Source organism: Cyprinus carpio, chromosome B5 (assembly GCF_018340385.1).
Source record: "Cyprinus carpio isolate SPL01 chromosome B5, ASM1834038v1, whole genome shotgun sequence".
Lineage (NCBI taxonomy): Eukaryota > Metazoa > Chordata > Actinopteri > Cypriniformes > Cyprinidae > Cyprinus > Cyprinus carpio.
The window spans coordinates 10,492,165-10,514,338 of record NC_056601.1 but is presented as its reverse complement, the minus strand read 5'-3'; the positions used below and the strand labels follow the sequence as shown (position 1 = coordinate 10,514,338).

The 22,174-nt window shown below is 37.3% G+C and overlaps 2 protein-coding genes across 2 annotated transcripts in view; both read right to left on the bottom strand.

Moving 5' to 3' along the window:
• Positions 1-514: 514 nt before the first annotated feature.
• Positions 515-15,752, bottom strand: aif1l (allograft inflammatory factor 1-like). The gene is made up of 6 exons (XM_042724244.1): positions 15,586-15,752; positions 15,326-15,387; positions 10,066-10,132; positions 8,134-8,175; positions 4,549-4,711; positions 515-2,262 (listed from the first exon to the last, which is right to left on the bottom strand). The coding sequence occupies exons 1-6, from the start codon at positions 15,608-15,610 to the stop codon at positions 2,175-2,177; spliced, it is 447 nt and encodes a 148-aa protein (XP_042580178.1). The 5' UTR covers positions 15,611-15,752; the 3' UTR covers positions 515-2,174.
• Positions 15,753-17,011: 1,259 nt separating this feature from the next.
• The window catches only part of LOC109065903 (laminin subunit gamma-3-like), an 85,760-nt gene continuing 80,597 nt past the window's right edge, over positions 17,012-22,174 (bottom strand). Inside the window, exons 24-29 of the mRNA XM_042724245.1 lie at positions 21,643-21,786; positions 21,295-21,397; positions 20,353-20,555; positions 19,874-20,014; positions 19,387-19,489; positions 17,012-17,949 (exon numbers count right to left, since the gene is read on the bottom strand). Coding sequence (XP_042580179.1) covers positions 17,666-17,949; positions 19,387-19,489; positions 19,874-20,014; positions 20,353-20,555; positions 21,295-21,397; positions 21,643-21,786 — 978 coding nt within the window. The 3' untranslated portion in view covers positions 17,012-17,665. The remainder of the gene's footprint in view (positions 17,950-19,386; positions 19,490-19,873; positions 20,015-20,352; positions 20,556-21,294; positions 21,398-21,642; positions 21,787-22,174) is intronic.

The window sequence follows — 22,174 nt, the reverse complement described above, 5'->3', positions numbered from 1 at the left end:
TATATATATATATAACTAGAAATGAATGACTAATAAGCACTGATCTATATATTCTCTATTATAGATCAGTGCTAATAAGCCAATAAGCGCTCCTCTGCTGCCGTCTACTGGTTATATTTGTGATTTGATGCATTTTTAAAATTTAACTAATAAGTGTTTGCTTACAGTCACGTGATGCTACAGAAATCATACTAATATGATGGTTTGCTGCTTAAGAAGCTTTTTAAAATATAACACTTGATTAATGATTAATTTATTTAACTTGCTGAATGAAATTTTAAAATAAATATTAGAATAAATAAATCTGACTGACCCCTCACTTCCTAACACACACACACACATTTTTAGTGTTATGAAAGATTGTAAGAACAAAACTACTTTATAATAGTTTTTCACAAATTAGGACATACCCAAATGTCCCCAAACTGAGATTGTGTCACATTTTGCACAATTCTGGGGAACAATTAGATGTAGACACATACACACACAGACGTAAATAAAGCTCCACTAATAGTTCAGGTGTAACAGTAGGGTATTTACTTCCTTTGGTGTTTGGCAAAAAAAAAAAAAAAAAAAAGATATGAAAAAGTTCACAAATGCCTTTGCAAATTAATATGCTGACAGAAAACTATTCATAATTCTAATAACTCATTAAAAATGCATTTCTAATAAATAGCAATACAGTGCAGCCCTCAATTCACATTTCACTGATTTTAAAAGGAAAACAAAAGCATGTCTACAAGATAAACTTGAACAGAGGCACAGAAATAAAACTCAGAAAACATGACATGTGACAGAATCAAATAAATGTTGCTTTGTTTGCAGTCTGAAATGGAAGTGAAAGCCACACCTGCTACGGCTGAGTGATGTCATTTCATCATCTTAAACTTAAAAAAAAAAAAAAAAAAAAATACCTCTTGAGATCATTTGTGCCATAACGTAGCACATCTTATAGAAAGAAAACTTGAGGACAGTGTAAAACAAAAAAACAAAACAAAAGCACTACTGGAATATACACATTGGAGCTGCACAACATGCAAGTCTGCTTGGGTTAAAACACGACAACATTTCCAAGGACTCCACCACACAACGACATTCTTGGAATGTCTCAGAATACGACTCAACAGAATATAAATTCCAAGCACACGTGCAAACACACAAAATCTGTTTCAAAGATGCTTCACTCAATCATCACTCAAAACCTCTGCTACATCAAACTGAGTGAGGCACTTGGAAAGAGGGCCATAGTGACTAAAATCAACCCTGCTGCGGATCTTTCCTACAACATCATTTCCAATTCAAGCAGGAGAATTTATAAATGCATATCTGCACAAGATGTGTGTACTTAACAGTTAATGTGCTTATATGGTACAGTAACATTACAGATTAATCATTTGGACGCATACAAACAAGTTAAAAAGAAAGTCTGAAGACTGTGGAAAGTAAAAAAGGGACAGAGAATGAGCAAAGAAAGTTTGATGAATTAACGGGCGTCCCTTTTTGCCTTCTCCCTCACTCAAATCCCAGCGTTCTCACTCCCTGCGCCTTCCTGTATAAAAATGTTACAAAGGAAATCCTGCTTTAGAAGCAGATCAAGCTAAATGAAACGTTTTTTCATGGCTGAGCACTAACTGAATCTTACAAGAGCCTCATGCACATCTATGATGTCACACTATAGGACTCGGTGTTAAGCATAAGCTAAAGAACTCTTCAAGCGACTCAAATGGCAAACACGAATGTACTGAAATGAAAAAATAAAAAAAAAAATCACACATTATGGGGAAAGACGAAATATCTTAATTCTCAATCTTGATTCTTAAAATCTGCCTTGCAAGCTAAAATTGTGTCATCCTGTGCACTTTATACTTGGTACACTTGCAGTGTTACACACTAAACTTCCAGGATTTGTGCTTGTAAACACTATTCAAAAACACCTTTTTCATATAAATATATACATTTGTTTACTTATAAAAAGCTACTTTGCGCTTCGACTTCACAGCAAATATAGACATCTTTCACTTTTTTTTTTTCTTAATTTTGTCAGTCTATGAACTAAGATTTTCCCTGGATCTTGGCAAAAAGATTCTAGGTAAGGCTATAGAAACCTAGCCCCTAATGTTAAATGGGCGGGATTTGTGAATGCAGGGATGTCAATCAAATCCATCTCCACTGGTCTATGGTAGGCTGGTGATGTCACGCTTGGGAGGGGGTCCACCGGGTTTACAGCTGGTCCCATTAGCTTTGTCTTCAAACATCATAACCCTGTATAAGGAAGAGAGAAAATTCATTTCAACAATCCAAAACTGGGGTGGGTTATATACACACACATTTTATAACAAAAGAAAATTAACTACTCTTGCCACCTAAAAGTAATTAGAACCGTGATTTAAAGTGGACAAACAATTGTTACATTTATTTAAACCATATTAACTTTGCAAGTATTTTATTAACAAGATTAATCTTCTCACCACTACAAGGGAATTTATAATACATTGTAATTTAGATATAACATTTATATTATGTTGTATTATATTATATAATTATAATATTGTGAGAGGTCAAGATTTTATTATGCACATACACATTAGTCCTATTTTTCAAAGGATAAGGCTTCTATGTCCAAATATAGGCATTTAAGAACGGGGGAGTTAAAAAAACGTTGTGGTGTCCACTCAGTGTCCAGCACCGGCTATAAGCTATCCAGCTTCCCACTGAGTAGATTAGTAGAGAAAGCTAGAGAGTGTAAGTGCACTGCAAGAGACAAGTCAAAAAGAGAATGGACCAGCCTGTGAAACCACATATCCCGGATCAGACAAAATGCAGGTATTTTGGAGTTAATAGATACAAAACAAAACAAAACAAAAAATAAAAGTGAGAGAAAGAGAGAACAGTGACAGTGCAGAACTGCTGACTGATCCATTCACATGTGACTTTCTGTTTTAGGTAAACCTTGACAAATCTCTCATAAGACCTTAACAAGCCCTGATTCACCTAACAGCTAGTCACAAATCACCCGTTCACAATGTGTAGAATACTGACAGATGAAGATACAAATCTCTGCAAACTAATAATAAATCAGTATGTGTCTGAATCATAAGTCTGATACCACCTGTTATTAAAATCATCCAGCACGTGGGGAAGTCGTGGCCTAATGGTTAGAGTTTGACTCCTAACCCTAAGGTTGTGGGTTTGAGTCTCGGGCTGGCAATACCACGACTGAGGTGCCCTTGAGCAAGGCACCCAACCCCAACTGCTCCCTGGGCACCGCAGCATAAAAACAGTTGCCCACTGCTCCGGGTGTGTGTTCACTGCTGTGTGTGTGCACTTTGGATGGGTTAAATGCAGAGCACGAATTCTGAGTATGGGTCACCATACTTGGCTGTATGTCACTCACAGCAAGAAATTAAACAATCTAATTTCTGCAGCATCACAGCCAAGAACCACACATTCAGTGATAGTGGTTATAAATTAGTTCTGTTTGCTTAGGCAAAGCACCAGACATCTTTAACACAGAACTCAAATGATAGTTATGCAAAAAAAATAAAAATAATAATTTATTGAGTAATTGTGCAATTACTTTTCAAAATGGTCAGACGAACCAACCTCTGCCTGGTGGACCACAGAATGGGTGAAAAAAAGTAATCTATCAAATCTAGCAAGCACTTGTGAGAGAGAAAGTTCAAACCTCCAGTCTGTGCATCCACTCAAAAGCCTTGTGAAAAATGGCTTAAGATGTTTTCAATGAATCATGAAACTTGGCACAAACTAATGTTTGTTTCAAACAACCCAATTTTCTTTTCCAAACTACAGCCGTGTTTTTCACAAAAAAGGCAAAAATGGAAAACAAAACAGGAAGTTGATGGTTGTGTTTATCGCTTCCACTGAGACAAGGGAGGTGTTTAGTGGTACCTGTGCCAACTTGGACAACATCCACACTTGTGTCAACAGCCATAATTAGGGGATAACTGTATCTCCAACCCCACCCAAGAAAATGTGTGCTGTTATGTCATTATATATACACACTAGTGTGTTTATACAAAACTAAAAAATCATCAAATCTTACATGACATAATTTCATTAATGAATGAAGCCTTAACTTTTAAAATAAGTAGTGAAAAGACACAATTATTTTTTTGTGCAAACAAACATAACTGAAAGCCCTAGTCTCTTTTTTTCAGTCACTCAAGGCAGTTTATTTAATGACTGATTTAACATCGATACTGAGTTACCGGAGGCTTGTACTGTACTAAAGCCAAATTTCTGGTATCGATCCAACCCCAAGTGTCTCATGATGATGACGACATCACCCGTCACGGCAGATCCCTCTCCCACTGAGAGATAATGGCACAGATATGCTGATCCTGCACTAGATGTGCTGATGAGATTAAACACATGTCGACATATCTAAAAATAGCTAGACTGAGTCAAAGCACATGGAAGCAGGAAATAGCCCAACAATTCTGCACAATGCCGTTTGCCAATATTAAAAACAAGACGGAGAGAGAATATACATGAAGCATGTTTAAATCCGCATATATACAAACTTACAGTTTGAGAACAGCTGACCGCTTGCCAAGCATCATTTTTACAAAGTCCCTGTAGTTGATGGTGTCGCTGCAACCTCCTGTCACCTCCGAGATCATTTTCTTCATCTCCAGATGAGTCTTTGGCACACCCAACTTCTCCATCATTCGCTTCAAGCCCATCATGTCTGGAAACACAAACAAACTCTTACAGCTTGACAAATAGATCCCTAATAACCATGGGATGCTGACTAGTTGTTCACCAATGAACTAGTCAATTAATGAGGTCACAATTTAGCCTGTATATTTGTTGAAGATCTGGTATTAACTCTGTTGAAGGGATACATAGAACACCGATGTCTTTGGCTGCTGGGTTGTGTTTTAAAGAGGTTATATGACGTCGCTAAAAAGAATATTATTTTGGGTATTTGGTGTAATGCAATGTTTTATGCTGTTTAAGGTTAAAAAAAAATATATATATATTTTCCACATATTGTACATTATTGTTGCTCCTCTATGCCCCACCTTTCCGAAACACGTCGATTTTTACAAAGCTCATCGTTCTGAAAAGCAAGGTGTATGCTGATTGGCCAGCTATCCAGTACATTGTGATTGGCCGAATTGCTCAAGCGTGTGACGGAAATGTTAAGCCCCTTACCATATTGTGATACCGTGTGTCCCGGTGTGACAAGACAAAACTAATAAAAACCCATTACAAATGAGGCATTTGTAGCATCCAGTGGGGACATAATTACCGATTATAATTACTTATACTTTCTTTTTACGCATTGCGTATCGCGCTGCGTAAATATAAAACCATGTCTGGAGAAACAACAAACAACAAGCGCTACTTTACACTGCACAAAACTCGCATTTGAATCATTAGTGGCAAATTCTTTAAACATGAAAATGTACTTACAGGCTGTGAGTCAGAAGTGCAGGCTGTCCTTGCAAAGTTGGAACTGCCCACTTTATAGAAACAGCCTTTGTGCACAGAAGCATTGGAGGCTACTCTCACAGGAAACAGTCCTCATCCTCTGCAAAATGCGCTGCACATATCTGCATATTTGGGTTGAACTGTTCTGGCACAGTGCTGTAAATCCAACTAAACCACTGATTTCTAGTTGTGTCCTTTTTGAAGGCCAAACAAAGTAGTTTCGCTTTCACAATGAAACACACAGTGTCTCCACAACATGGTGGTGGCGGCAACAGCGAGAATAAAAGTCACACCTTCTTTCTTTGCATGAACATTTGGGCGGCGTTATGCAAATCTTCCCACATCATGATGTATACATGTGGGGGCATGTAAGAATGAGCCATTTTAGGTAGGAGTGGTTGACTTAACTTTTATAAAGAATCTCTCTTTGGATTTGAGACTTTAGTCTTTGCAACTTTACAGATCTTCTTTATGCACCAAGAGCTTGTAACACACCAAAGAGAAAGGAAAAATTGGAATCGCATCATTTGACCTCTTTACGTGAAACATCAGGTTAAAAATAGTCTAAGTAGACTAAAAATATGTCAAGAACCCTACTTTTTGTGTGAGTGTCCCCTAAGAAATAAAGAGTCTGATTTGGTGTACATTGACACAAAAATTGGCCTAATTAGAAAAGGGCAACAACCATTATGCTCAAAGAAATGCATTTAAACTTCCAATGTGCTGACATCCTGAAGATAATACTACATACGTGTCATCTATGCGGTGAACCAGCCTCAGGGCTAATACTACAACACCAAGCATATTACAACCACAGAGTAGGGCTACACAGAGATGTCAGTGTTCATCTGTCCACATCATTTGCATTAATGGAATGATTTTCTCCTCACTGTGCATTAAAAAAATTTTGTCCCATATTATACAATTCGCCTTTCTCATGCATACATGCTACCACAAACTACACATTTGTTCAAGTCTTCCATGAATCAGCTTCTGTAGTGCCCTTATTTCTGTGACACATGCTTCAACTGTTTGGATTTATAATCAGTAATAATGACCTATGCCACTTTCCCCCAACATCTTATGTGGGCAAGCCTTCTATTTGCATAAAAATGCATGCTATACTTTCCTGAATGAAACAGAATTGGAAAATAGTACAGGATTTCAACTTGTCTATCATGATTTGAGTGCACTGATGGTAACTTTAAAAACATTATTATTATCAGTAATGATTAACATTTATCTATCCCTACCTACGTTGTGTTTACGCCAGATGCAAAGTTGTTTTAGATGCATGTTTTTTTTTTTTTTTTTAAGTGACATGCAGTGATCAGTTACACACAGTAAGACCAGAAACTTCAAGTGTTATTATTCAGGTAAAACTGACTTAACTAGCTTAAGTTTTTCTTGAAACTGTTGCTCAATTTTTATTTCATGCTGTCTTTGACGATGAAACTGTTCTACAGTGCAACTATTACTTTTTTCCCACCATAGCAATATGAATCTTTTAGAGCAATGGTTCATGGTCTTAGCTCATTTAGACAAACAACTAAATGAGCTAAAAAAAAATATATATATATATATACCTTGAACCACCCATTACAAATTACAATTAAATTCCTAATATGTTAATGATGAAGCGTTAAGCGCGAGTGATTTACATGTTAAGTCAATGCAAAGACGCGAACAGACATCCTGCGGCGCGAATTGAGCGTTTTGACGCGCATAACGCATGATTTGTGCAAGTTAACCAATCAGGAGCTTGCTCTAGTAGTGACGTAATTATGACGTAGCGAGCAGAGGCAGAAATCCGAAACAACAATGGAGGACAAAATCATCGTCGGTGTGTGTGAATATTTTTATACGGTCTATGGTGGATACCCAGAGCTGTACGATGCATCTTCGTACTTTTATAGAAACAGTGGCTCCATTTATCATTTGAAAACTATAACAATCTAAACTTGAACAAAAAAACACCACTGCCTCCTTTAGTTTTCATTTAAACATTAAATAGCCGCAGAAATGTAGTTCAGGGAAATGTGTAGGCTTATAAAGCCTGCATTTAAATGAAACAAAATATTATATCAAACAGTATTGCCTCTTTTAATTTTTATTTTCATTGTAACACATTAATAGATTAATTGAATAAAGACCAAAGATTACCTGTTAGATTTACCCAAAACAAATTATATTTTATGTTTAACCACTAAAGAGACATCAGAGCCAGCGGCAAATGTCAGAAGGACTAGCCGAGTTGAGTGCGCTCTCGTCTGTAACATGAGAACTGAGCTCCCGCTGATCATCTCCGAAATCGGCGAAACACATTTTTAAATAGGCGCGGTAATAAATTTATAAATAAACCGCATATTTGAGTTTAAACCAACTACATTCTGTTGTGAAGTGAATTTCACGTGCGAATGAAGCGAATAAACTCAAAATGTTCAAGCTTCCAACTACAGTTTTTTAATTTTCTCCATCTCCTATCATGAGTCACTCCTACTCTTTTTACAGCACATGACAATGACCTTTAAGTTGGTTACAGATGAGATCTTATGTTTCCCATCTGTCAAGTGTGGCATCATCTACACAGAGCATGACAAAAGAGCACTTCCCCAATAACACCTCAAAGTCTTAACTACATATGCACACACACACACACACACACACACTTACCGATCTCTCCCTGATCATTCAGGTCAAACTCAGCATATTTATCTGTGGATTGAAAAAAAAAATAAAAAATTATTTTAATAGTCAAACAAGAACAAATGAAAATTCACACACAGCCGCCAGCAACATCTGGACAGTGGCAGCATCTAGAGGTCAGGCATGTGACAGCTGCGGTTCAGAGGCAAACAACAGAGAGGAAATTTGGAGAACCCAGCATTTCTTATCTGAAATGAGGCCTATTTCACAAAGGATGGCTGGCTATATCTGTAAATGAGGACAGCTAGTACCAGATCTGAATCTGTGTCCTATTTGATTTAGCTAGATTCTACCATTTCCTCTCTCTCCCCTCCATCTTTCTCATTCGATGTCATTTCATTCTCACAATGAAGCTTCTGTTGGAGTGGATGCATAGAGAGTGTAATGGAGTCACCGTGAGGAGGCTGATGGGAAGGAGGGGTTTACAATGGCCCCCTATAAACACAAACGCAGCCTGTTCACCCCCGAGCTGAATGAGTGTGTGAAACAGACAAGAGCAACGATGCTGCCTAAATGTAACTCACAATTTTCACTGACTGAATCGCTACCTCTCTAAATGGTTTTCTTTTTTTTGGATGGTGATCCATCTTATAATCAACTGTATTCTTTCCCTCTTTTCACTTCTGCTTTTAGGGCAGTGGTGTACACACATTCTGACATTAGTGGGTCAAACTAATATATATATATGTGTGTGTGTGTGTGTGTGTGTGTGTGTGTGTGTGTGTGTGTGTGTGTGTGTGTGAGCATGTGCAAGCGTGTGCTTCCATTTCAACAATGTCGAGAAATCTCAAGGGTTTGGCACTCCTCCTGTCCCTTGTGCTTTTGACTTCTGTCCTTTCCTTCCTTCCATTTTCTCACAGTTTAACAAGAAATTACTGTAATATTCAGAGCCACTTAACCCCTTTAACCCAATCACTGCGTCTTGATAATGACCCACAAAACCAGGTAGTAAACTGGTAGACAACTGGTAAATAATTCAGTTAAACATGTCTCAGTCAGATCCTTTTTTTTAATAATCTGATGCAATCCTGACTTGACACAGAATATTCAAAGAAGGGCAAAAAAAATAGAGCACGACTAGACTGTATTATGAAAAGTGGGCAATACACACCAAAATGGAGACAGGCAGCTGGAGGGGAGGGGTTAAAAAGTAACAAATTCATAATGTCAGCCAAAAATTAAAGTTGTTTCAGATAAGGAAGATTTAAATGTTTTGGCCAATATTTTCTTAGTAGTTACCGAATTCCGAATTCAGCAAATAGTCAAGTCAAATCAGATAAAATAGCTTGTGAATTAAACTTCACTCTTTTGTCTAAATACTCAATATTCAAGCATCTCTAGTTTCAGAGACAGAGCAAGTTATCACATTTTCATAAAGATTACAAAGATTACAACAAAAAATTGTTTTTTTTTTTTTAACTTAGAACAACACCAATCAATTGTGCACAATAAGACCAAGTATCCGTGTTAAGTCAATACTGACTTCACAGGTCATCTTTTGAGTAGTGTTAACATTAGAAAGAGAGGGAGGATGACTTCAGGATTCAGGGGACAAGTTTTCATGGAGGTTTTCAAACAGAAAAGCAAAACCACACTTTAGCTTTGACCAAAAGGCTCAGAAGACTGTTCGTTTACATTCCAGTTGTCCTTTCCCACACACACACACACAAACCGTTATTTTCCTCTCCCACAAGAAGCACATGTCCAAAACCCTTAGCGCTAAAACAACAACAAGGGGGCAAGACCAGCACATTCCTGCAAGACCATATGGAGAAAGCAAGTTCATCACATGCACAAACACCCACAAGCTCTCTTAGCATTCATGCAACAAACACACAAACATATGCGCATATAAATGCTGGACTGTGTCGGTGTTTAAAATATTTCAACTATCCTTACTTTTTAAAGAATCCAACTTATCTGGTAAATCCTCTTCATCCCTGTACTTCTGATCTTCCATAAACTCCTGCCAACGAGAGAGAAACAGAGTTAGCATGATCTCATACTGGAATAGGCTGGGTGAATGATTATCCCCTCTGTTTGGTTGTGCATGGCAGAATCCCAGAGAGGGCGAGCAAGCATGTGTCAAGTATCTTAGAGTGTGGAGTCTCTGCAATGTAGTTTTATTCTCTAGAACAGTTTTGATGCCAAGGACACCCAAATATCCCCTTCCTTGAAAAACACAGACAGCTAGGCTATATATTTTTGTGTAGAAAGAGAAATATGATTGGGATTATTCGCCCATGTAAATTTTGCACTTTTTAAAGTTAGTAACATTAAAACATCAGAAATCTTCTTGGTTTGAAAGTGACTTGTGTGTGAGCTTCATCAGGGCTCAGAAAATCGTCCCGGTGCTATTGTGTTTTCCAGTCAGATCCCTGCCCGATCTTAAATACAAGGGTTCCCGCAAGTCCTTAAAAAAAGTCTTCAATTTTGTTGTATAAAATTTAAGGCCATAAAGTGTCTCAAATATCTTAAATGGTATAAGAAATGTCAACATTACAATTTCAAGAGGTCTTACATTTGGGGACGGAAAGACAAGAATTGCGGATTAATGAATATGGATTAATGTGATGATTAAACTTCAATTTCACTGAATAAATATGAGCTGCACGTTTCAAGTCAAAACGCAGCATGGGTGTTTTTATACGAATGTATCTCTGAAGGGAACCGACTGCATTCAGAAAAGTTTTGATGGCATTTTCATTTAATCTTGCCTGTAATGCCTAATAACTAGTGCAGTCGAACGATTAATCGCATCCAAAATAAAAAAGCACAAAGCATAATGTGTGTGCACTGTGTATGTTTATGTATACATACACGAATACACACACGCATGTATACATTTGAGTAAAATGTTATATTTACATTAAATACACACACATAATATATAAATAAATAATACACACACACACACACATACATATACACACACGTAAATTTCTCAAAATATATACTGTATGTGCGCGTTTATGAGCGCAGCGCTGCTTTGTGTCCAACCGCTATCGTGAAAATGCTATATTCTGCCTTTCCAAAAGTGGCACCTACTGGCAGGGAATGAATCTGCATTTTCAATAAGCCTTTCTGCTGTTTATGTTCAGACAAATGCAAAAATCTACCCATATTTTTATGCAAAACACAGAGACTGTGACTTCTAAAAAGATATACATTTATGTTTTAAATTAACAAGTTATAGGTTTGACTTATCCCTATTCTTAAAAATGGTTCAAAAGCAGAAATATGATAAAATTAAAATAAGTTCGGCCTACCAAAATCTGAAGAGTGTCTGCCGGAAGGGCTACCAGGGATTTTGAAATTTTGCAAGCCCTGTTTGCATCGCTGCATTATTGACAATAGCCAACAGCCCTTTTTTGGCCAAGAAATTCCACTAATGTGACTGCACCTTTAGTGTTTGAGGATAAGCATGCTTCATAAATGCAGCCTGCAAGCTAGTGAAGTGTAGAGTGCTAGCTAGTGTGTTATCAGTGCATAATAAAGACAAACAACACAGGTCGGTAAATTCTAACATTTGTTAATGATCTTTGACAAGACTCTGCATGAGGCCCATAAATCAAAGATACACATGTGTGATATGAGACTTCACTATCAGTGAAGTATTAGAGTGTGTGTGCGTATCAGGGAGTGCAGTGTGTGTGGGTGTGTTTGTGAGTGGATTTTAATTATGGCTGGTGGGAGATGCTGCGGACTAAGTTAAGGAATGTGCTGTAAAAGCGAACAGCATGTGTGTGTGAGGAGCATCAAGCAACCTTGAACAGTCAAGTATGACTCATCGTGACGTCTTGTCTCTGCTCGTTCTCTCTAACCCACACATACTGAGAGAGGGAGTAAAAACACGCTAGATTAACAAAGTGTGGTCAAGTCGTGATACAGTTTTAGAATTAGAAGATAAAAACTACACTGTGAGGATCAGACCTCTTGAGTCATGCTGAGAGATGAAGAGCACGAGTACCAGCTTCTACCTCAGCCAAGTCACGACTAGGGATGCAATGATACTGTTTTTTCAGAACCTATCTGATCACAAAAATTCTGAGTATATCTGCTGATACAGATCCAATCCGATACCAGCACAGTTTTTTTTTGTTAAATCAATGTAGAATTTCTATATTTCTCTGTGTTGACCTAATCACACTCTTGATGTGTAAAACACAATCTACTACATATAGACAACTTAATTTTAATAAAGAAAAAAAATCATAATCTATGACAAAAATACTATTATAAACTAGGTTAGTGGATAATTCAGCAGCAAAAGATACTCTAATCACTGGTGTACAATTTTATAAAATCTAGTGAAATATTTTATTTACAAATAAAAATAAATCTAAAATCTGAAAATGTTACACATTGCTCTTTGTATTGTACAATACATTCATGAAAAAAAACAAGCATATACATTTATATAGAAATATAAAAGACGTTTCTTTTAAATGTATAGCACAGTAATAAAGGCAGCAACATATGATAGATAGGACAGAACAAGAAAGACTTAATCTTTGATTGCGCAGAACAGTATTATAATACTAAAGGCGCCAATATACAGCGGCACGTGCGCTTATGCGCATCCTGTGCGCAGAATGATACGCTTGAAACAACACGGAGTCACAGTGCGCAGCCCTCCGAGCCGAGTCCGCATAGAAAAGTTAGTACAACACACATGCTGCTCTGCTCGTGTTCATCTTCAGTTCTCTCTTCACAGCAGTTCAGTCAGTGTACTGTTTGAGTAAATGAATTACTCCGGGATATTGGTTTATTTCGACTCAGAGGGAGTGTCAGCCACGTTACAAAAAAAAAAAAAAGTTAAATAATTTAAGTAATTTGTGGATTAATGCTGACTGGAGATGCGAACCGTTTCAAATGATTCAGTCCGAGAAGAACCGGTTTAATCGAACGATTCGTTCGCGAACCGGACATTACTAGTGTAAAGGGAAGAGATATTGATACGTGGTGTATTAAATCCGTGCGTTAGTTTATTAATACTTTTCTTTTAACGGTTTTAAAATTTCAGGTAATGTGCGCTCTTGAAGAGAGTTTCATCGTTTTGACTGTAGTAACTGAACGCAACACGCAGTTTGATTGCTGAATAAAGGATGACAGAGCAGCGGCGGAAAGAAGAGTTTGTGAACTTGAATTTAATGACTTCAATATTAATCTGTACCTCACATCGAACAACTTCAGAACACTTGAAATATAGTGCATAAAAACGTTTTGGTGCTTTATAATGTTTTTGTGCCTTTCGTGGGGCTCAACAATAACAATAGTATACGCACAATATCTGGTTTGGATCGGTCTCCCCTGACCGATACCCGATCCGGCAGAAAACGCCAGTATCGGATCGATGCATCCCTAGTCACGACTACACATCAACATTCCTTCACATCATTCAGAAATCGAAACTGAATTTTCTTCATTTGAGAAGCTCAGTGTTTGCTTTTCACTGGCATGCAGCATCTCTTATCACCCTTATACTGCTCTTATCAGATTATTAAGAAATCAACAAATCTGACTGACGAAAACACGCAAGAACACGCACATATCATATTACACCCTCAAAATCAAAAGACACTAGCCCTTGTTTTACTGAAAGAAAATTACGGCTTTTTTAGCACTGCTACGATTTTCTGCATAAATAAAAATTAAGTTAATTTCCCCTAATTTTTTTATTACCATAAGGGACCAACAAAGAAACCATTTTCATTACTGTAAAGCAGAATTTTTTTTAGTATTAAGCACATAAAGCACCATAAATTTATAACAATTAAAAATACACTGTCCTTAAGAGAATAATTATACAAAATAAAAAATTACAAATAAAACAAAGGTCAAATGTCTTTGCATTATGGTAACAAGAATTTGGTGGGAAATGTGCTTAAATGGTGAAAGATTTTTTCTTCTGGATTGTGACGCACATTAAAATAAAAAGACGAAAAAAGAAAGCAGCAGGATAGATACTTGGGTCAATCCATCAGTTGTTGAATGGATGAAGGCAAATCTTATCGGAGGTTGACTAACATTTTATTGACCCTTTTCCTGAGATTCACCTCTACACTATGTGCAGGTAAGCACTGCAGATGTCACTACTAGTAGTAGGCCAGAACATGACCTGATTTTCTCCTTCGTGTTCATGTGACCAGACCAAGCTGTCACTCCCACCAGCCTCAGTCCACATTAGAGAGAGAGGGAGAGAGAGAGAGAGAGAGAGAGGCCTCTGAGACTGCGGCTCAAATGCCACTGCTGCCCACTCCTCAATCTCCCTCCCACATAATGGGTCCATTCATGCTGGATCACAGACACCTGTTTCCCGTCTGAGGCCACAGAGACAGCCGGCTGCGGGGGGACACACTGCCTATCATCACATCAAAGAAGGCTGATCTTAAATATTAGCTTCAAAATAACACTAGTCAAGATAAAAAGCCTCTTGGGATTTTCATTAAAAGGTTTTGCCCAAAATGAGGTCACCTCCTTTACTTAAACGTTAAGTGTGTCATTTTTATTTTAAAACACTTTAAGATTAATATGCTCATTATTATAGTACATAGTTGTATGTTGATTCCACTAAAACTATTGTTCGAGGATCTTGGTCCCTCACGACACACTAACACTGGCTCAGCCAATAGCGTGAGTTTTGGGCGGGGCTATCTGTTTGTCCGACCAATTGCTGACGGGGCGAGTGTTTGGGGGAATCCTTGAGCGTTTAACGCAGCTGTGAATGACTCATGAGCGGGTTGAACTGGGCTGTGTCTCAAGACCTAGTCATCGATCTACTGAGATAGTGATTTTTAGCAGTTTTATAGTTTGCTGCAGCATTAAAATGAGAAGAAAATCATGTCTCCGTAGGCAGCTCAATAGATTGAGACACAGCCCTGCTCTGGATTGTGAAATGATCTGCAGCTTAATGTGGTCGAGCTAAATAAATTAGGTCATGCTGCTGTAAAATCGAATTTAACAATTTCGCTGCTGTCCAAAATAACATTTAACAGCTAAAAGACCACAGGGAAGAGTAAAGTAAATTAAAAGCATCGCTAATATTTACAGACAACGCGGGAACTACATCAGGGTAAATGGAGGCGGCTCAAGGCCAATGAAATAATCTCGCCTCCTCACTCAGACAATAATAATCCATCAGCGTTAGCTTATTTACCTTATTGATTTCCTCCAGCTTCTCCCTCTGCTGTGCTTTGAGTAACCCGAAGGCTTTTCCACCTGAAAAATGAGACATAGTGACTGTACCTACCCGTCTGGATGTTTTACACAGGCTGTCTGGTGCACTTGCAGGCATGAGATAAGGACAGTCGGCCGCTAACGGCACACGCGCGCGCACAGAACAAAAACAGATTTCGCGCGGATAACCGTAAATACAGCATCAGTTCACTAATAACAGACCGGTGACAAACCATATACCTTGTAAATCCAGGTTGGAAGGCATGCTGGGACGGTCAAGAGGTGGTAATGAAGGAAGAGAGAGGAGAGACACTGGTGTAGGTGACTGCTCGCGTCGGTTATGCGGGAAAGAGGGAATCTCACGCTATTTAAGAGGCGCAGGTCTCCCTGTGATGCAGTCGCTGCTCGCCAGGAATGCAGCTATAAAATATATAGCCACCGTGCGGTGAAGAGAGGTAATGCAGGCCGACGTGACTGAACTGGGAAAAAGCGTTCTGCCAGCCAATGTTCTTTCATCATGTATAAAGCTATTTGTAATTTAATTAGTCATATATACGCCTAACGCCTTCAGCGTATCAAACGTGTTCAACTGCACAATGTAGTGACTATTTAGTCAGTTTTGCACATATCATATTGCATGCACAGCAGTTTATTTTTAACAGTCTTTAATCTTATCTTTCTCATCGTTTACATTTTAATTTAGAAACATCTAATTTCCTGTAATTACAATTGCACGCCTCATTTAGTTAGTTTTGTACATTTCATGGCTATTGTATTTCACAGTTGCGAATTAGTTGTTTACTTGTACACTTTTATTAGAATACATATCGTTTTTTTTTTCTCTTTCCCTATCTTATCGTTCATCATCTTAACATTTAATTTTAAACTCTCAGCTTAGGCTATCTCTGATTTTATCTCTGCTTTGGAGCAAGTCATAAGCTTTTAATTTCCTGCAGTTATGATTTATTGTGCAGTTGATAAAGTTTGACTTGATGTGTGTGGGTTTCATTAGAGACAAGTTTTAATATGTTTTAACAGCGGTTCTCAGCAGGTTTAAGTAAGTAGCCTATTATATTTTGCGTTAATTTATATCCATATATTGAGCCAATGAACGATCAACATTAAACGTATAGCTTTGTAACTAGAACTGTTAGTGATTACTGATAACATAGGCCTACAAATATGAGAGTTGTTATGAATTCAGGTTTTTGTGATGCAATATGACGTGAAGTGTTCAGTCTGGTTGTCTGTTTTTGACAAATGGTTCCCTTTTTATTGAAATAAAAGTTAAGCAAAGTGTCTCTAGTCTCGGGTTCAGTGGGGTTAAAACATTAAAAGTGTACTAGCCTCAGTCAATGGCTCAGAGAATGGATCAAAAGCTCAGATTTCACAGGAAGCAGCTAATACAATTAGCTACGATACATCAAAACTGAAGACAAGCAAACAATGGGCCATGCAGGCATTCATTTTGATATGTCCCAAATAATGGAAAATTTCGGCTATTCATAGCCAAATCCTTTTGTGACTATAATTTATGAACAGATGGATAATAAGCACAAAAATACATATTTAATATGCCATGTTAGATATTAAATAAGTAATAAGTTGCAAGTCAATAGGCTCACAAGTAAACACACACTGATGCTCATAATGCATGATCACACTCTTGAGAACAGCATGACACAATGTGTTTATTTGGTCTTTATTTCCGCACTTTAAAATCAAATTTTCAATTTTCAAACTCATGTGCAAGACATTGTGTACAACAACCGAATTATTTTGAATAGATGGCTCCCTCAAGTGGCCAAAAGAGACCATATCTTGTCAGGAAATACCATTAGTTAAGGTTAATGGATGGGAAAATTGCATATTACTACATTGCAAGTAGATTGCACGCAAACTTCATAATGGTAGCCTGCAAAACATCAATATTTAAGCATAATGTCAATGTGATCATCTTTGAAAGCCCAATAAAGATAACACTGACATTTTGCTTGAAAACTGATGATTTCAATTCAAAGTGCTACAGTGTATAAATGCCATCACTTGCATTTTTGACTTTTTACCAGTAGAGTAAATAAGTAAAGCCACTCTGTATTCACAACAAATGAATGTTATAAAGAATTTACATTTGAATGTGTCATTAATATGTTCAGAATTGCTTTTATAACAAGACAAAGCTGAAAGAGGAATGGAGAGGGGGATTTCAGAAGTTTGTTTCCTTTTTTTTTTTTTTTTTTTTTGGTTCTGCAGCTTCCTTTGAATCAGATTTTCTAAGGCGACTAACACCTTTGAGATACCTCAGTGTCTCTCTAAAAGACTAGATAACTGATATACTTCTTCCTCCCCCCGGCTTAGTCCCTTTTTGTGGGCATGTTTTAGGCAAGTTCTGGGCGATGTCTGTCAGACTGTCTCTTTCTTCTCGTATTTCCTGAAGGCTCTGTTCAAGATTTTGCAGCTGTTTCTCTTGATCGTGCGCAGCACTGTGGAGCGTCTGAATCTTTCCGGTGAGAGATGGACTCTCCACAGCACCCTGGAGAACACGAAGACGGGCTGCAGTCTCATTCAGGATGCGATCATAGTTCTCCAGCACCACATTAGCATCTGTTCACATCAATGGGAGAAGAGTATGATTTTGAGAATATTGCTGGAGGAATACTTTTGTTCCTCTTAAAAAACACATAACAATGACCAAAAAAAGAAAAAAAAATTTCCTTGTCCTAGGTATAGGGTTGTAGGGAAAATAAAATGAAATAAAATAAATAGTGCTGTCAATCAATAAAAAAAAAAAAATAATTGCATGTTTTTTTTCTTTCTGAAATTAATCGTGATTAATCCCACCTAACATTAAAGTTTTTAAATCTACTTTTATATTGCAATAATTTTACATTTAATCTTCAAATTAATTTACAGTAGAAACAACATGAACACAGTATATTTTCAATATCTGTTTAATGGCATCTCTTTTATGACAAAAGACCAGTATCACTGATACCAAAACTACTGATATCTCTAGGACTGTGCTTCCCAAACCTGTCCTGGAGGCCCCCCTGTCCTGCACCTTTTGTATGTCTCCCTTATCTAACACACCTGATTCAACTCATCAGCTCATTAGTAGAGACTGCAAGAACCAAATTGGGTGTGTCTGATTAGGGAGAGATACAAAATGTGCAGGGCGGGGGTGGCCTCCAGGACAAGGTTTGGGAAGCACTGCCCTAATATTTAACCATTGACTAAATGTAATGTTGACGATACTTACATAACAGTATAACTGAGAGCTATTAATTTTATTAGCTCTTTTTATTGGACATTAAAAAGTAACAATGTAAAAATCTTCACATAAACACATTATAAATGCCATATTTACCTGAGCCCTTCAGCAAGTATAGGAAATATACAGAAATTTAATAAAGTTATCAAACACTAAATTCTAAATTAAATATAGATTAATCCTTAAAGCTACAAAAGTTACTGATTCCCTCTTTTTTTTCTTTTGTTCTTTGATTAACAGACATCACAGCAACTTGGTTTATTAGATTATTTGGCTGCTATTTCAGTAGCACTTTAATATATGATATGATTCAGGCTACAGTGCACGCCACCATATTTGCATGTGTAATTATTAATTAAAGAGCACACACTACGAGCACAGTAAACGGCTGACAGGTAAAGAAAATTAGTTTTTACTGTCATATGGCATGACAACATCTCATCTGACCACAGTCCACAGTTATTCTACTGAAGCTCCTCGTCAAATGGACTGCTTCCTCACTTGTTTAACTAGCGCCTGGCACTGAGGCGAAGTGGGGTGTGTGTCTGAAATGTCTCCTGTTTGATGTGGATGTAAAGACGTTTTGTGTCTAAATAAATGCAATTCTTGTCAAGGAAAAAGAGACAAAAGCAGTTCCGTCCCTAGTTCTGTCCCTGCATTAACTGCGATAAATATTTTTAACCCTGTTAAACTGGAAAAATTAATCACCTGCATTAATGCGCTAATTTTGACAGCACTAAAAATAAAATAAAATAAAATACTGAATTTACCCAGTTGTTTAAGGAGCAGAGTTAGCGTGTTTGTAAAGGACTCCAGCTGACTCTTGGCTGTCTCCATGCTGTCTATCACATTCCTTGAAGAAAGCTGGAGGTCCTGAGGAGAAATGGCACATCAGCATCGCGGCTATTCAAAAACAACCTCCTCGGTCAACTTATCTGGGGTGCATTTCACAAACGCAACTATGGTCGCAAGTTCCTTCGTTACTAACAGAGTTCAATGGAACTTACGACCATAGTTAGCTAACGATGCTTTTGTGAAACGCACCCCTGGACTTTACAGGTACGCATCATGTTTAATACTTTTCTTTGATCTAGTCTTTCTCTGGAACATGTACTGCAGTGTCTCAACCCCCCTAAACAGAATGGCAGTACTGAATGTCCTGCAGAAGTCTGTGTTCTAATAATAATGACATTGAGGTCCTATCCAACTGGACAAACATTGGCAATTCTACTATCAAGTTAATGCCAAATTGTTTACCTCTGCCTCCATGGTTTTCTGTTTCTCTGAAGCTTGGCTTTCCAGCTCAGTCAACTGCTCCAGGGTGGTGTCCACAGCTGAACGCAACTGTCCAGATGCATGCTTTGTCCGTTTCCCCTGCGTGAGGGACACTTTGGCATCCTGTCATGAATAACAACATAACAGGGCTTTCAGTTCCCATCAGTTCTTGCTTCAGTCCAGGCTCCTCAAGGCAATATAGTGTTTATACACTTAGGCTCTGATCTGACTAAATTGCCTTTCACAGTTACGGTTATACACAACATCTATAATCACAATTTGTTTAACAGAATGAATTATAGCATAAAAAAACTTTACTGACAAATACTTAGATTCAGTGACTTTGAGAAAAGTATTTCTTATTTGCATAATTCAGACAAAGAAACTTTAGCTGAACAGGACTGATAAATATAACCACTTTTTGTTTTTTGAATACATGTGTGCTTCAGCTTATAGCCTACTTTAGCCACTGCATCTGCAGACTCCTGGGCATGTTTAGCTGTGCTGCTCACAGCCGTAGCGTTCTCCACTGCAGGCTTGACCATTCTCTCTGTCTGCTTGACTCTTTTTTTCACATCCACCAGGGTCTTTTCTCTCAGCAGCTTCTCTCTCTTCAGATATCCTTTGCTATATGTGGGCAGTTGAGGCCAGTCCTGCTCCATGTCTACGGCAGAGAACATTTTTACAATTCAGAGTACATTATCACAACACTGTCACATTTTCATTCCGTTATACACTACCATTCAAAAGAATTCAAAAGCCTCTTATGCTCACCAAAACAGCATTTATTTGATCAAAATACAGTAAAATCAGTAAAACTGTGAAATACTATTACAATTTAAATTAAATGTTTTCTATTTTAATATGTTTGTAAAAGCTGAATTTTCAGCCAGTCTTCATTGTCATGTGATCCTTCAGAAATCATTCTAATATTGGCTGCTCATGAAGCATTTATTAGTATTATAATGGTGAAAACATATTTTTTTCAGGATTCTCTGATGAACAGAAAGTTTAAAAGAACAGCATTTATTTGAAATAGAAAATGTAGATTATATTTTTTTTATTGTCACTTTAATGCTTTCCAAAAAAAAAAAAAAAAATCTTACTGACCCTAAAATTTTAAATGGTATACCATTCTTCTGCTGTATTTCTCACAGTCCTCAGCTGGACCTTATTACTCTCTTTCAATCCCCCTTTTTTATTACAAATGCTTAATTTTTACCTTGTTTAACTCAATTTACAGCACAGCTTTTAACATTATACAGCTTAGAATGTTCAAGTTGTAATTAGGACACATTTACTTCTATGTTTACCTCATTTATTGCTCATCTGTCATAACTTGAAAATGGATTTTATGTATCAACAGTGAAAATATGAAAGAAGTAAAAAGCAGAACCAGTTACCTTCCAGACCCTTCTGTAAAGACAGAATCTCCGCCTCAACCTCTTTCCCTGTCACCACAGAGGAGACGGCTGACACCTTAAATCCCTCAGCCACAGCCGTCAGCTTCAGATAAAAAGACAAAAGATGCATCTCATTACACTGTCTTTTGGCAGGAAATTGTCACATTTGAATTTGCTTTGAGCTGAGAACACATCCCTGTTGTTTTTTCTCTTGTGCTGTAACATTTCCCACCAGACTGACTGGCAGGAGGTGCTAAACTCACAGGATGAAAGAACTGCTAGACCTTTAATTACTAGGACTTTATTATACTTCTTTGTGTGTTTTTTATCAGTGTGGTCAGGCTTTACCTGCTTGTGCTCTTGAACATTTTTCAGGTGTTTTTCTGCACTGTCCACGTGAGGCTGTATTTCCCCTCTGGTCTTATTTATCAAATGCTCTTTGGACTGGACAGAAACGTCCAACTCAGCTGTCCTGTTCATCAGGTCCTCGATCTGAAATGCAGATTAATTTGGTTTAGAATATATTCTTTTCGATGACCTCCACACTCAGAGCACACTATTTATTTATTTAAAAAAAACAAAAAACAAAAAAACTATTTTTATTAATATTTTATTGCCTATGGCCTGAGACTTTTTATTGGCATATCAGCATCATTAGCTAATTTTTAAGGTTGAAATATTTTATAATATATATAAATGTAAATAAGCTTCTTACAGATTACAACAAAAATACTATTGCTAAAGATCTTTCAATTTTTAATTTGTTAAAAATCCTACAAATTTTCAAGGTGAAAACTTCTTAAAAACATCCATTAAGGAACCTTTTAGATTAAACACCTCTTAGCATTAAAGGGATAGTTCACCCAAAAATGAAAATTCT